At 40.8% G+C, this 13,865-nt stretch overlaps 1 protein-coding gene across 1 annotated transcript in view; it reads left to right on the plus strand.

The window, feature by feature from the left end:
* Positions 1 to 13,865, plus strand: part of LOC134677801 (neurofibromin) — a 116,353-nt gene that overhangs the window by 52,209 nt on the left and 50,279 nt on the right. Inside the window, exons 34-39 of the mRNA XM_063536229.1 lie at positions 561 to 744; positions 5,206 to 5,258; positions 6,459 to 6,659; positions 7,506 to 7,628; positions 8,915 to 9,053; positions 10,895 to 11,059. Coding sequence (XP_063392299.1) covers positions 561 to 744; positions 5,206 to 5,258; positions 6,459 to 6,659; positions 7,506 to 7,628; positions 8,915 to 9,053; positions 10,895 to 11,059 — 865 coding nt within the window. The remainder of the gene's footprint in view (positions 1 to 560; positions 745 to 5,205; positions 5,259 to 6,458; positions 6,660 to 7,505; positions 7,629 to 8,914; positions 9,054 to 10,894; positions 11,060 to 13,865) is intronic.

Consider the following 13,865-nt stretch of genomic DNA (forward strand, 5'->3'; position numbering starts at 1 on the left):
AGTAAGTAAGTAAGTAAGTAACCGATGATGCCAAAAATGCGGGGGTGCGCGGGACGAGGTGAGCGAAGTCCCGTGCCGTGATTGGTCCGTTCAAAGACGCGGACGTCACACAAAGACACTTTCGACTCGAACATGGAGTAAAACTATCGTATGCGTGGCAGAGGGGGTAGCGCGATTTTGTTCCGTCTGGAGGATGTTTTGTCTGTGTCTGGACCATACCTGTATTTCGTAGGTACTTACCTATTTCACATTTAATAACACATTTAAAGCAAAATACATCCTCGTATCTTTGACACGTCCACTGAGAGCTAACCCTTACGCGGGTTCTCCGCTCGTAGGCTCTTTTCGCTGCAAAGCGGAAAAACGCATTATACGTTATACGCCGGCAGTGAATGGGTTTAGAGTAGGACCAATCTAACTCCGGATGGAGTATGAAACGATAAAGTTTAGCAATGTCAAATTTCTGTCAAAATATGACGTATATAATGACACCTCCTCCCTTTAATCTAAGTATTCAAATCGGTGCAAAGTTATCTTAGACAGTTGTTTTTTTTTCACAGGTTCTTCATACAAATAGCATCAGACTGCGAAAGCGTTGACCAAACGTCCCACAACCTCTCTTTCATCAGCGATGCAAACGTGGTAGCGTTACATAGACTACTCTGGAACCATCAGGAACGGATAGGAGATTACCTGTCTTGCAGTCGGGACCATAAGGCTGTAGGAAGACGGCCGTTTGACAAGGTAAATTCAACCTTAAAGACAATGCATTAGGGTATAAAATGGGTTAGTCGCATAATCTCTTTTTACGAGCGATGTAAACGTAGTAGCTTTGCATCGACTACTATGGAACCATCAGGAACGGATAGGGGACTATTTGTCTTGCAGTCGGGACCATAAGGCTGTGGGAAGACGGCCGTTTGACAAGGTAAATTCAACCTTAAAGACAGTACGCTAGGGTATAAAATGGGTTAGTCGCATAATCTCTTTTTACGAGCGATGTAAACGTAGTTGCATTACATAGACTACTCTGGAACCATCAGGAACGAATAGGAGATTACTTGTCTTGCAGTCGGGACCATAAGGCTGTAGGACGACGGCCGTTTGACAAGGTAAAATAAACCTTATGGCGGTTTACTTAGGGTAGGAATCCAAGCGTAGTAGCTTTACATAGACTACTCTGGAACCATCAGGAACGGATAGGGGACTATCTGTCTTGCAGTCGGGACCATAAGGCTGTGGGACGACGGCCGTTTGACAAGGTAAAATAGACCTTACGGCGATTGATTTAGGGTAGGAACCCAAACGTAGTAGCTTTACATCGACTACTATGAAACCATTAGGAACGAATAGGGGACTATCTGTCTTGCAGTCGAGACCATAAGGGTGTAGGACGACGGCCGTTTGACAAGGTAAAATAAACCTTATGGCGGTTTACTTAGGGTAAGAATCCAAGCGTAGTAGCTTTACATCGACTAATCTGGAACCATCAGCAACGGATAGGGGAGTATCTGTCTTGCAGTCGGGACCATAAAGCTGTGGGACGACGGCCGTTTGACAAGGTAAAATAGACCTTACGGCGATTGATTTAGGGTAGGAACCCAAACGTAGTAGCTTTACATCGACTACTATGAAACCATTAGGAACGAATAGGGGACTATCTGTCTTGCAGTCGAGACCATAAGGGTGTGGGACGACGGCCGTTTGACAAGGTAAAATAAACCTTATGGCGGTTTACTTAGGGTAAGAATCCAAGCGTAGTAGCTTTACATCGATTACTCTGGAACCATCAGGAAAGAATAGGGGACTACCTGTCTTGCAGTCGGGACCATAAGGCTGTAGGAAGACGGCCGTTTGACAAGGTAAATTCAACCTTAAAGACAGTACGCTAGGGTATAAAATGGGTTAGTCGCATAATCTCTTTTTACGTGCGATGTAAACGTAGTAGCGTTACATAGACTACTCTGGAACCATCAGGAACGGATAGGAGATTACCTGTCTTGCAGTCGGGACCATAAGGCTGTAGGAAGACGGCCGTTTGACAAGGTAAAATAGACCTTACGGCGATTGATTTAGGGTAGGAACCCAAACGTAGTAGCTTTACATCCACTACTATGAAACCATTAGGAACGGATAGGGGGCTATCTGTTTTGCAGTCGGGACCATAAGGCTGTAGGGCGACGGCCATTTGACAAGGTAAAATAGACCTTATGGCGGTTTACTTAGGGTAGGAATCCATGCGTAGTAGCATTACATCGACTTCTCTGGAACCATCAGGAACGGATAGGAGATTACCTGTCTTGCAGTCGGGACCATAAGGCTGTGGGACGACGGCCGTTTGACAAGGTAAAATAGACCTTACGGTGGTTGACTTAGGGTAGGAATCCAAACGTAAGTAGCTTTGCATCGACTACTGTGGAACCATCAGGAACGGATTGGGGGCTATCTGTTTTGCAGTCGGGACCATAAGGCTGTAGGACGACGGCCGTTTGACAAGGTAAAATATACCTTACGGCGATTGATTTAGGGTAGGAACCCAAACGTAGTAGCTTTACATCGACTACTATGGAACCATCAGGAACGAATAGGAGATTACCTGTCTTGCAGTCGGGACCATAAGGCAGTGGGACGACGGCCGTTTGACAAGGTAAAATAGACCTTACGGCGTTTGACTTAGGGTAGGAACCCAAATGTAAGTAGCTTTACATTGACTACTGTGGAACCATCAGGACCGGATAGGAGATTACCTGTCTTGCAGTCGGGACCATAAGGCTGTAGGAAGACGGCCGTTTGACAAGGCAAATTCAACCTTAAAGACAATGCGTTAGGGTATAAAATGGGTTAGTCGCATAATCTCTCTTTTTTAAAAGCGACGCTAACGTAGTAGCATTACATAGACTACTCTGGAACCATCAGGAACGGATAGGGGAGTATCTGTCTTGCAGTCGGGACCATAAGGCTGTAGGAAGACGGCCGTTTGACAAGGTAAAATAGACCTTACGGCGGTTTACTTAGGGTAGGAATCCATGCGTAGTAGCTTTACATCGACTACTATGGAACCATCAGGAACGGATTGGGGACTATCTGATTGCAGTCGGGACCATAAGGCTGTGGGACGACGTCCGTTCGACAAGGTAAAATAGACCTTACGGCGTTTGACTTAGGGTAGGAACCCAAATGTAAGTAGCTTTACATTGACTACTGTGGAACCATCAGGAACGGATAGGAGATTACCTGTCTTGCAGTCGGGACCATAAGGCTGTGGGACGACGGCCGTTTGACAAGGTAAAATAGACCTTACGGCGGTTGACTTAGGGTAGGAATCCAAACGTAAGTAGCTTTGCATCGACTACTGTGGAACCATCAGGAACGGATTGGGGGCTATCTGTTTTGCAGTCGGGACCATAAGGCTGTAGGACGACGGCCGTTTGACAAGGTAAAATATACCTTACGGCGATTGATTTAGGGTAGGAACCCAAACGTAGTAGCTTTACATCGACTACTATGGAACCATCAGGAACGAATAGGAGATTACCTGTCTTGCAGTCGGGACCATAAGGCAGTGGGACGACGGCCGTTTGACAAGGTAAAATAGACCTTACGGCGTTTGACTTAGGGTAGGAACCCAAATGTAAGTAGCTTTACATTGACTACTGTGGAACCATCAGGACCGGATAGGAGATTACCTGTCTTGCAGTCGGGACCATAAGGCTGTAGGAAGACGGCCGTTTGACAAGGCAAATTCAACCTTAAAGACAATGCGTTAGGGTATAAAATGGGTTAGTCGCATAATCTCTCTTTTTTAAAAGCGACGCTAACGTAGTAGCATTACATAGACTACTCTGGAACCATCAGGAACGGATAGGGGAGTATCTGTCTTGCAGTCGGGACCATAAGGCTGTAGGAAGACGGCCGTTTGACAAGGTAAAATAGACCTTACGGCGGTTTACTTAGGGTAGGAATCCATGCGTAGTAGCTTTACATCGACTACTATGGAACCATCAGGAACGGATTGGGGACTATCTGATTGCAGTCGGGACCATAAGGCTGTGGGACGACGTCCGTTTGACAAGGTAAAATAGACCTTACGGCGTTTGACTTAGGGTAGGAACCCAAATGTAAGTAGCTTTACATTGACTACTGTGGAACCATCAGGAACGGATAGGAGATTACCTGTCTTGCAGTCGGGACCATAAGGCTGTAGGAAGACGGCCGTTTGACAAGGTAAATTCAACCTTAAAGACAGTAAGCTAGGGTATAAAATGGGTTAGTTACATAATCCCTTTTTTAAGAGCGATGCAAACGTAGTAGCTTTGCATCGACTACTATGGAACCATCAGGAACGAATAGGAGATTACCTGTCTTGCAGTCGGGACCATAAGGCTGTGGGACGACGGCCGTTTGACAAGGTAAATTCAACCTTAAAGACAGTACGCTAGGGTATAAAATGGGTTAGTCGCATAATCTCTTTTTACGAGCGATGTAAACGTAGTAGCATTACATTGACTACTGTGGAACCATCAGGAACGGATAGGAGATTACCTGTCTTGCAGTCGGGACCATAAGGCTGTAGGACGACGGCCGTTCGACAAGGTAAATTCAACCTTAAAGACAATGCGTTAGGGTATAAAATGGGTTAGTCGCATAATCTCTCTTTTTTTAAAAGCGACGCTAACGTAGTAGCATTACATAGACTACTCTGGAACCATCAGGAACGGATAGGAGATTACCTGTCTTGCAGTCGGGACCATAAGGCTGTAGGAAGACGGCCGTTTGACAAGGTAAATTCAACCTTAAAGACAGTACGCTAGGGTATAAAATGGGTTAGTCGCACAATCTCTCCTTTTTAAAAGCGACGCTAACGTAGTAGCATTACATAGACTACTCTGGAACCATCAGGAACGAATAGGAGATTACCTGTCTTGCAGTCGGGACCATAAGGCTGTAGGACGACGGCCGTTTGACAAGGTAAACTAGACCTTACCGCTATTTTCTTAAAATAGAAAATGTATTAGACAGCGGCGCATACATCGTAGCATTCCCTAAAGGATTTCTTGTAATCGGGACCACAAAGCCGTATGATGGGGTCTTTCGATAAGTTAAATAAACCTTAAATATATCTATTTAAGGTATAATGATAATGTATATGCTTTAAGACAGATGCAAACGTTTTAAATTATTGATATACATTTTTTTTTGTTTTAGATGGCCACATTGCTCGCTTATTTGGGACCTCCGGAACATAAACCTGTAGAATCGTAAGTGTTTATAATATCACAATATACGTATAGGTACATACCTTTTTTTAAATGCAAAAGTTAACTTAGTACTGAATTTTATTTTGTATATAGATTAGGCCCTGTGCATGAACTATAGGGGGCAGCATAGGAGCCGTCTGATTTTTGCCGCGAGGAGTAAATGTGTCGTTTATGCTTCCGATGTAGCCCACAAGATGGCAGAACCTACTATGCACAAAGAAACGTAGATGGCAGCACTTGCTTTGGCAATGTACATGTGCACATGTGCAGACCCTCCAACGCGCACGGTCCCTGTAGTTAAAAAATCCGGGCAAGTGCGAGTCGGACTCGCGCACAAAGGGTTCCGTACCATAAAGCAAAAAAATACGGAAAAAATGCAAAAAGAAAACGGTCATCCATCCAAGCAATGACCACGCCCGACGTTGCTTAACTTTGGTCAAAAATCACGTTTGTTGTATGGGAGCCCCACTTAAATCTTTATTTTATTCTGTTTTTAGTATTTGTTGTTATAGCGGCAACAGAAATACATCATCTGTGAAAATTTCAACTGTCTAGCTATCACGGTTCGTGAGATACAGCCTGGTGACAGACGGACGGACGGATGGACAGCGAAGTCTTAGTAATAGGGTACCGTTTTACCCTTTGGGTACGGAACCCTAAAAAACAGCACACACTTTTCTGAAAACTCCTACTTACCATTTGCTCTGTAACTACAATAACCAGAGCTCGGCAGGGGTGAGCCATTTTGACGTCACTTATGTCAAGTGTCGATATTAATATAGATACACCTTAGAAAGAAAAAATTAAATAAACACTTTATTAATTATAAATAAATTAAAATGACAATGCCTTATGAACAAATAAACTTTAATAATAGCATATGGATGGATATCTAGACACGCGGCAGCGTGTCAAGCCAAGTTCAAGCAAAGGAACTGGCTAGCCAGCGCCGAGTGTAATATTACACGAACCACTTGGTACATATTATTTGAAGAGGTTTACTAAAAAAGCTTTCTATAAAATTCATTTGATTTAATGGCGACGTAAAGATAGTAGCGGAAAAACAGCCTAAATAGAATAATTTCTTTAGTGATTAAATTACACCACATGTACCCTCGAATGACAAGGAATGTCCATGTTGTGCAAACTCTGAAAACGGCTCACCCCCGCCGAGCTCTGACAATAACACCATATTTCCAGTACCTCCGGCCTCCTCTTCTCCTCGTACGCCCGCTGGTCTTCCATAGACATGTCTTCCACCAACTTTGAGGAGTTCATAGTGAAACACAACATGCATGAAAAGGAGGAGTTTAAGAGCATCAAGAGCTTGAATATATTCTACCAGGCGGGCACCAGCAAGATCGGGAACCCGGTGTTCTACTTCATCTCTAGGAGATACAAGTGAGTAGATCTCCTAAAGCCTACCATACTAAGGAGGATTTCAAGAGCATCAAGAGCTTGAACATATTCTATCAGGCGGGCACCAGCAAGATCGGGAACCCGGTGTTCTACTTCATCTCTAGGAGATACAAGTGAGTAAACCTCCTAAGGCCTACCATACAAAGGAGGAGTTTAAGAGCATCAAGAGCTTGAACATATTCTACCAGGCGGGCACCAGCAAGATCGGGAATCCGGTGTTCTACTTCATCTCTAGGAGTTACAAGTAAGTAGACCTCCTCCTAGGTCTACCATACAAATGAGGAGTTTAAGAGCATCAAAAGCTTGAACACATTCTACCAGGCGGGCACCAGCAAGATCTTGAATCCGGTGTTCTACTTCATCTCTAAGAGATACAAGTGAGTAGACCTCCTAAGGCCTACCATACAAAGGAGGAGTTCAAGAGTATCAAGAGCTTGAACATATTCTACCAGGCGGGCACCAGCAAGATCTTGAATCCGCTGTTTTACTTCATCTCTAGGAGATATAAGTACCTAATAAAACAAAGCAATCTTATTGACTTTATGAGTAGAATATAAATGTTCAAAGAAAATCACAGTCGATAAAAGACTAAATAGAAAATGTGGTTTTTTTTTACGTGATAACATCTTGTAAATCGATGAACCCCGGTAGCATGCACGAAAAAGTGTCACGTTGTGGACAGATCTCCATGGTAACGTTACGGCCAAAGTATGCAATTTTTCATCAGTGTTTTCTTATAACGTTATCACGCAAAATTATCGTCCGTATACCGACTTTACAGACATCCATATTCTTTTTGCAAATAATTAAATAATGTCTTGTTTACAGAATAGGGGAGGTGAACGCGGACCTTCTAATATACCACGTCATATTGACCCTCAAGCCGTTCTGCCAGCAGCCCTTCGAGCTTATAGTCGACTTCACACACACCAACTCGGACAATAGATTCAGGTAACCTAAGAAAGATGAACTGCATATTAATATTAATGAACCAGCTAAAGTAATTTATCTTAATTCTATTCTCTTTATTTATTCTTGTTATTAAGTTAGGCATTTTATAATATGAATATAAAAGTAAAATATAACAACACTTACAAAATAGTAAAAAATACATATAAACACATTATAAAACCCTAAACTACGGTGCCGCCAGCAGCGGGGCAAGGCCCAATTTGCTATACATAACTATGGGGGTTTTCGGGAGCGAAAAATCGATCTCGCTAGGTCTTATCTCTGAGAAAACGCGCATTTTTGAGTTTTTAAGTTTTCCGAGCAAAGCTAGGTCTCCCAGGAATTAAGTATTAACCAACATATTTAACGGTAAAATCCTGAATTGTTGTCTTGGTCCGCAACACAATATCAACTATTTGGTAGACTCTGATAATAGATTATGAACCATATTTAAATTTCATGTAAGTATGTTAGCATAAACTTATGAGTGTGTAATGTGTATGGATTCCATCGTCATCATATCAGCCAGAGGACGTCCACTGCTGGACATAGGCTCCCCCAAAGAGACATAAATAAATAAAACTAAATAAATTTAGTTTTTTTTTTAACAAACCAACACAAGCCTTTTTGAGCTAAATGTGGGACTATGTAGGTTGATTTGTCTAAGGGTGGTATTACACCTGTCCAATTTCCTTGTACAATGTGTCGTGCGTCTCACATTTTGCTTAGTGAGAGAGTGAGATGCACAGACATTGAACAGATGGAATACCAGCCTAAGATTGATATTAATATTTTTTTCACCTCAGCAGCTCGAACAAGGGTACTTTGCTTCTTAAAAACAGTGAGCAAAATGCGATTTTGCTCACTGAGTCATTTTGTCTCACTCAGTGAGCAAAATCACATTTTGCTCACTGAGTGAGACAAAATGAGTGAGCAAAATCGCATTTTGCTCACTGAGTGAGACAAAATGTCATTCAAGTGTCATTTCAACATGCGGGGTCTAATACAAGTTCGATACTTGGGTTCTATTATCTCTGTCCCTCTAGGCATATGTTCTCACTGCTTAGGGTGAAAAATTTTGTGTACTACACGAGATCAAAGTTATTTACATCTCGTACGCTTTTGAATCCCTTACTACGCTCAAGATTCTAAATTAGATTCACTCGCTACGCTCGTGAATCTATTATAGAATCTTTCGTCGCTTGCACGGGACTCAAAATAAGCACTTGAAGAAATATCAAACTTTGATCTCTTGTTGTACAAATAACTATTTACATTGTTCACAGAACGGACTTCCTACAAAAATGGTTCACAGTGCTACCGGACGTAGCATATATAAACATACATGCCTGCTACATATACAACTGCAACAGCTGGGTGCGAGAATATACTAAGTTCCACGAAGCGATACTAGCTCCACTGAGAGTAAGCTACCAAATAACATAATGTTTGCACATATTTCGCATGTGTAGGGTTTTTCCATATCAACCAAAAAGGGTACACTGTGTTATCCGACGTGGCGTACATTAACATACACGCATACTACATATACAACTGCAACAGCTGGGTGCGAGAGTATACTAAGTTCCACGAAGCGATACTAGCTCCACTGAGAGTAAGCTACTAACATAATGTTTGAACATATTTCGCATGTGTAGGGTTTCTCCATATCAGCGGAACATGTTTCACGGTGCTACCCCACGTGGCATACATTAACATACACGCATGCTATATATACAACTGCAACAGCTGGGTGCGAGAGTATACTAAGTTCCACGAAGCTATACTAGCTCCACTGAGAGTAAGCTACTAAATGACATAATTTATGTACATATTTCGCATGTGTACAGTTTTTCCGTATCAATTAAAAATGTTTCACGGTGCTACTGGACGTAGCATATATAAACATACACGCCTGCTACATATACAACTGCAACAGCTGGGTGCGAGAGTATACTAAGTTCCACGAAGCGATACTAGCTCCACTGAGAGTAAGCTACTGACATAATGTTTGAACATATTGTGTAGGGTTTTTCCGTATCAACCAAAAAGGGTACACTGTGTTATCCGACGTGGCGTACATTAAGATACACGCATGCTACATATACAACTGCAACAGCTGGGTGTGAGAGTATACTAAGTTCCACGAAGCGATACTAGCTCCACTGAGAGTAAGCTACCAATGACAATGTTTGCACATATTTCGCATGTGTAGGGTTTTTCCATAGAAATGAAAAATGGTTCACAGTGCTACCGGACGTAGCATATATAAACATACACGCCTGCTACATATACAACTGCAACAGCTGGGTGCGAGAGTATACTAAGTTCCACGAAGCGATACTAGCTCCACTGAGAGTAAGCTACTGACATAATGTTTGAACATATTTCGCATGTGTAGGGTTTTTCCATATCAGCGGAACATGTTTCACGGTGCTACCAGACGTGGCATACATTAACATACACGCTTGCTACATTATAACTCCAATAGCTGGGTGCGAGAGTATACTCAGTTCCACGAAGCTATACTAGCTCCACTGAGAGTAAGCTACTAAATGACATAATGTTTGTACATATTTCGCATGTGTAAGGTTTTTCCATATCAATGAAATATGGTTCACGTTGCTACCCAACGTGGCATACATTAACATACACGCCTGCTACATATAAAACTGCAATAGCTCGGTGCGAGAGTATACTAAGTTCTCCACTGAGAGAAAGCTGCTAACATAATGTTTGAACATATTTCGCATGTGTAGGGTTTTTCCATATCAATGAAATATGGTTCACGTTGCTACCCAACGTGGCATACATTAACATACACGCCTGCTACATATAAAACTGCAATAGCTCGGTGCGAGAGTATACTAAGTTCTCCACTGAGAGAAAGCTGCTAACATAATGTTTGAACATATTTCGCATGTGTAGGGTTTTTCCATATCAATGAAATATGGTTCACGTTGCTACCCAACGTGGCGTACATTACATACAACTGCAACAGCTATACTAAGTTCCACGAAGCGATACTAGCTCCACTCAGAGTAAACTATTAAAACATGATCAGAGTTACGCATTACTTTCATTTTACATTCACACGAGTAGAATTTCCCCATATTAACGTATCTTACGAAAGGAGAGTCGTTCCTCATTTTCATCAACCTTATTTAAAGTACTGAACGGTAGCATGTAAGTTTTTTTTTTTTGCAATTACCTAAAGTTACTTTTGGTTGTCATAAACAATAAGTGACTTTTTATTATTATTACAGGGCAACAGAAAACTAATATTCATCGATAACCACACTCGCCTCAGCGACTATGTGGAAGCAGAGCAACAAAAGTTGCCGGGAGCAACACTCGCTTTAGAGGAGGATCTCAAAGTGTTCAGTAATGCGCTCAAATTGTCACACAAGGACACTAAAGTTGCTATAAAGGTAAGGATGAGCAACAATAGTTGCCTTGTTTTAGAGGATGGCCTCAAAGTGGTTAGTAATACACTGAAACTGGCGCACAAGGACACTAAAGTTGCTATAAAGGTAAGGATTAGCAACAAAAGTTGCCTGGACTTAATTATGCACTGGAACAGTCTCACAAGAACACTAAAGTTGCCTGGTTTTAGAGGAAGATCTCAAAGTGTTCAGTAATGCGCTCAAACTGTCGCACAAGGACACTAAAGTTGCTATAAAGGTAAGGATGAGCAACAAAAGTTGCCTTGTTTTAGAGTCAGACCGAGAAAAGTCTGCAGCGATTTTGATTGCCCACGCAGTGCAAGCATAGAGTATATTGAATATTAGGGTATAGAGTTATCAGTCAAGGTTTTCGAACGCAGCGCCATCTATTGATAGTTCACTGCAACTTTTCAAATGTGTATATATCCATACCTATTAATACAGCTATACAAGCAGTGGCGGGCTTTTTAAATAGCTAAGGTTTGACGTTTGCGTTCTGAGTCCGTGCAAACGGAACCAGATCACATCAAGTGTGAACCTTCATTGTAGTCCTCGCCAGGAAACCGCTAACGAAGATCACACAATGATGTGACCTCGTTCAGTTTGCCCAGACCAGTAATTGAAAAACAATAAATGTGATTACAGTTTTATTTTTACATTACAAAATCAATGCTAATTGACAATATTCATTCATAATCATCGCTTTTAAGACAAGCTATATATTAAAAGTATAGAAATAAGTAAAAACTTCTATCAAATTAGACTACACTCTTATGGAAAAACTTATTTAGCTCACTGTTCATCGATTGGAGCATTTCCTTCGTTTTAAATAATAGTTCCTCGTTATTTCTCGCATTCTGTCTTCTGTAACGTCGGGTTGTTGCTTCTTGCACCATGGCTTCTCACACAGCCAAAAAAGTTTTCAAGAGGACTCCACCAACACAGTAAATCCAAGTACGAAACCGATCAGCCTCATTAATTGGGCAGGGAAATTTCTGAAGAATCACATTATCTAATCCTGAAAAAAAAAAGAAATGTATATGTATAATTACAGTAACACTAGTACAGACTTAAGTAGGTAGGTACACTATCAGAATGATCTCTAGATGTTCAATGAATATCTATTAACTTAAATAAGTTAAAAAAATATCACATATGAAACTGCACTTAAGTCAAGGTAAGAAATGATAAAAACCTAGTGTTGATATTGTGTTTTTTAACAATGCTAAAGAAAAGCCTTTGAAGGACCCGGTCCTTAATAGGAAAATACTTCTACTATATATAACTTATAACACTTATTTAGAAAAATACCCAGACTGCGTATATACTGATAGTGTTATATGTATTAAAGAAATATAATCTAAGTATTATTACAAGTCAATAAAATACCATGCAGTGCTAATAAATCATGACAATTTTGTCAAAGTTATATTCGAAAACGCCAAGTTATATTGCACATGAAGTAGGCCTTACTGGGGTCATAGTTCCATATTTATATTTCAGGGTTAAATATTATTGCCCCACACTTGAAAATGAAAAATATTCATATGAATACTTACGCGTTTTACCGCAATTAGGTACACAACACATCGCACTGTTTCGAACCATTGTCGCAAATAACCAATCCCAGCAGCAAATCAGAGTCCGTTGAACACACCAGGTATATTCACATAAAAACAGATTTATCAGAGTCCAGGGCAAGCGCAGTCGTATAAAATCACAAGAGAATCGTTTCAGAGCACTTTCAAGCATCGAGAATAACAAGACAGAAAAATATTGAAATAAAAACGTCATGGCGGGTCTGTCAATAACGTTCCGTTCCTTTCATCTTTATCTAAATTGTATCTTAAAATTTGTGCAAATTATGATTTTAAAATGGACAAATTTAAAAAAAAAACATTCAATGAATATTTTATTATTATATATATGAATCAAAAATATTTTAACAGGCAAGCAATAAGTAAAACTAAATTATTATGTTATTTATTTTCTTTTGTTAATTGCGCATAACGAAAAAGATGGATGCGGCATCACAGATTATACAAGATTTGAAAGACTTATAAAATTGGTTTTCACGCCCTCTGTCGTTAAGTTTCCCAAGCATATCCGAGTACATCGGATTCACTACTTCTTTGAACTGAAAACACTGTGAGTGCAAGTGTCATTTTAAACGTTAAACTTCTATGAAATTATGACGTGTAATTAACACTTGCGCTGCATAGGCTATCAAAATTGCTGCAGACTTTTCTTGGTCTAACTCTAGTCATGCACTGGAACAGTCTCTCAAGGACACTAAAGTTGCCTTATTGTTAATATATAAAGTAGCTGTAAATGTAAGGATGAGCAACAAAAGTAGCCTGGTTTTAGAGGAGCATCTCAGAGTGTTCAGTAATGCGCTGAAACTGTCGCATAAGGACACAAGGATAAGCATGTCACATAAGGAAGTTGCTATAAAGGTAAGGATGGAAAGATGCCTGGTTTTAGAGGAGGATATCAAAGTGTTCAGTAATGCGCTCAAACTGTCGCACAAGTACTCTAAAGTTGCTATAAACGTAAGGATGAGAAACTAAAGTTACCCGGCACAATGATTTAGAGGAGGATTATAAAGTGTTTATAGTCGCACCAATAAAAGTCTGCAGCGGATTTGATAGCCCACGCAGTGTAAGTGTTATTTATACGTCATAATTTCATAGAAGTTTGACGTTTAAAATGACACTTGCACTGCGTGGGCTATCAAAATCGCTGCAGACTTTTTACGGTCTAACTCTAGGCAGTAATACGCTATCTAAGA

This window comes from Cydia fagiglandana, chromosome 27 (assembly GCF_963556715.1).
Source record: "Cydia fagiglandana chromosome 27, ilCydFagi1.1, whole genome shotgun sequence".
In the NCBI taxonomy this organism is placed as follows: Eukaryota; Metazoa; Arthropoda; class Insecta; order Lepidoptera; family Tortricidae; genus Cydia; species Cydia fagiglandana.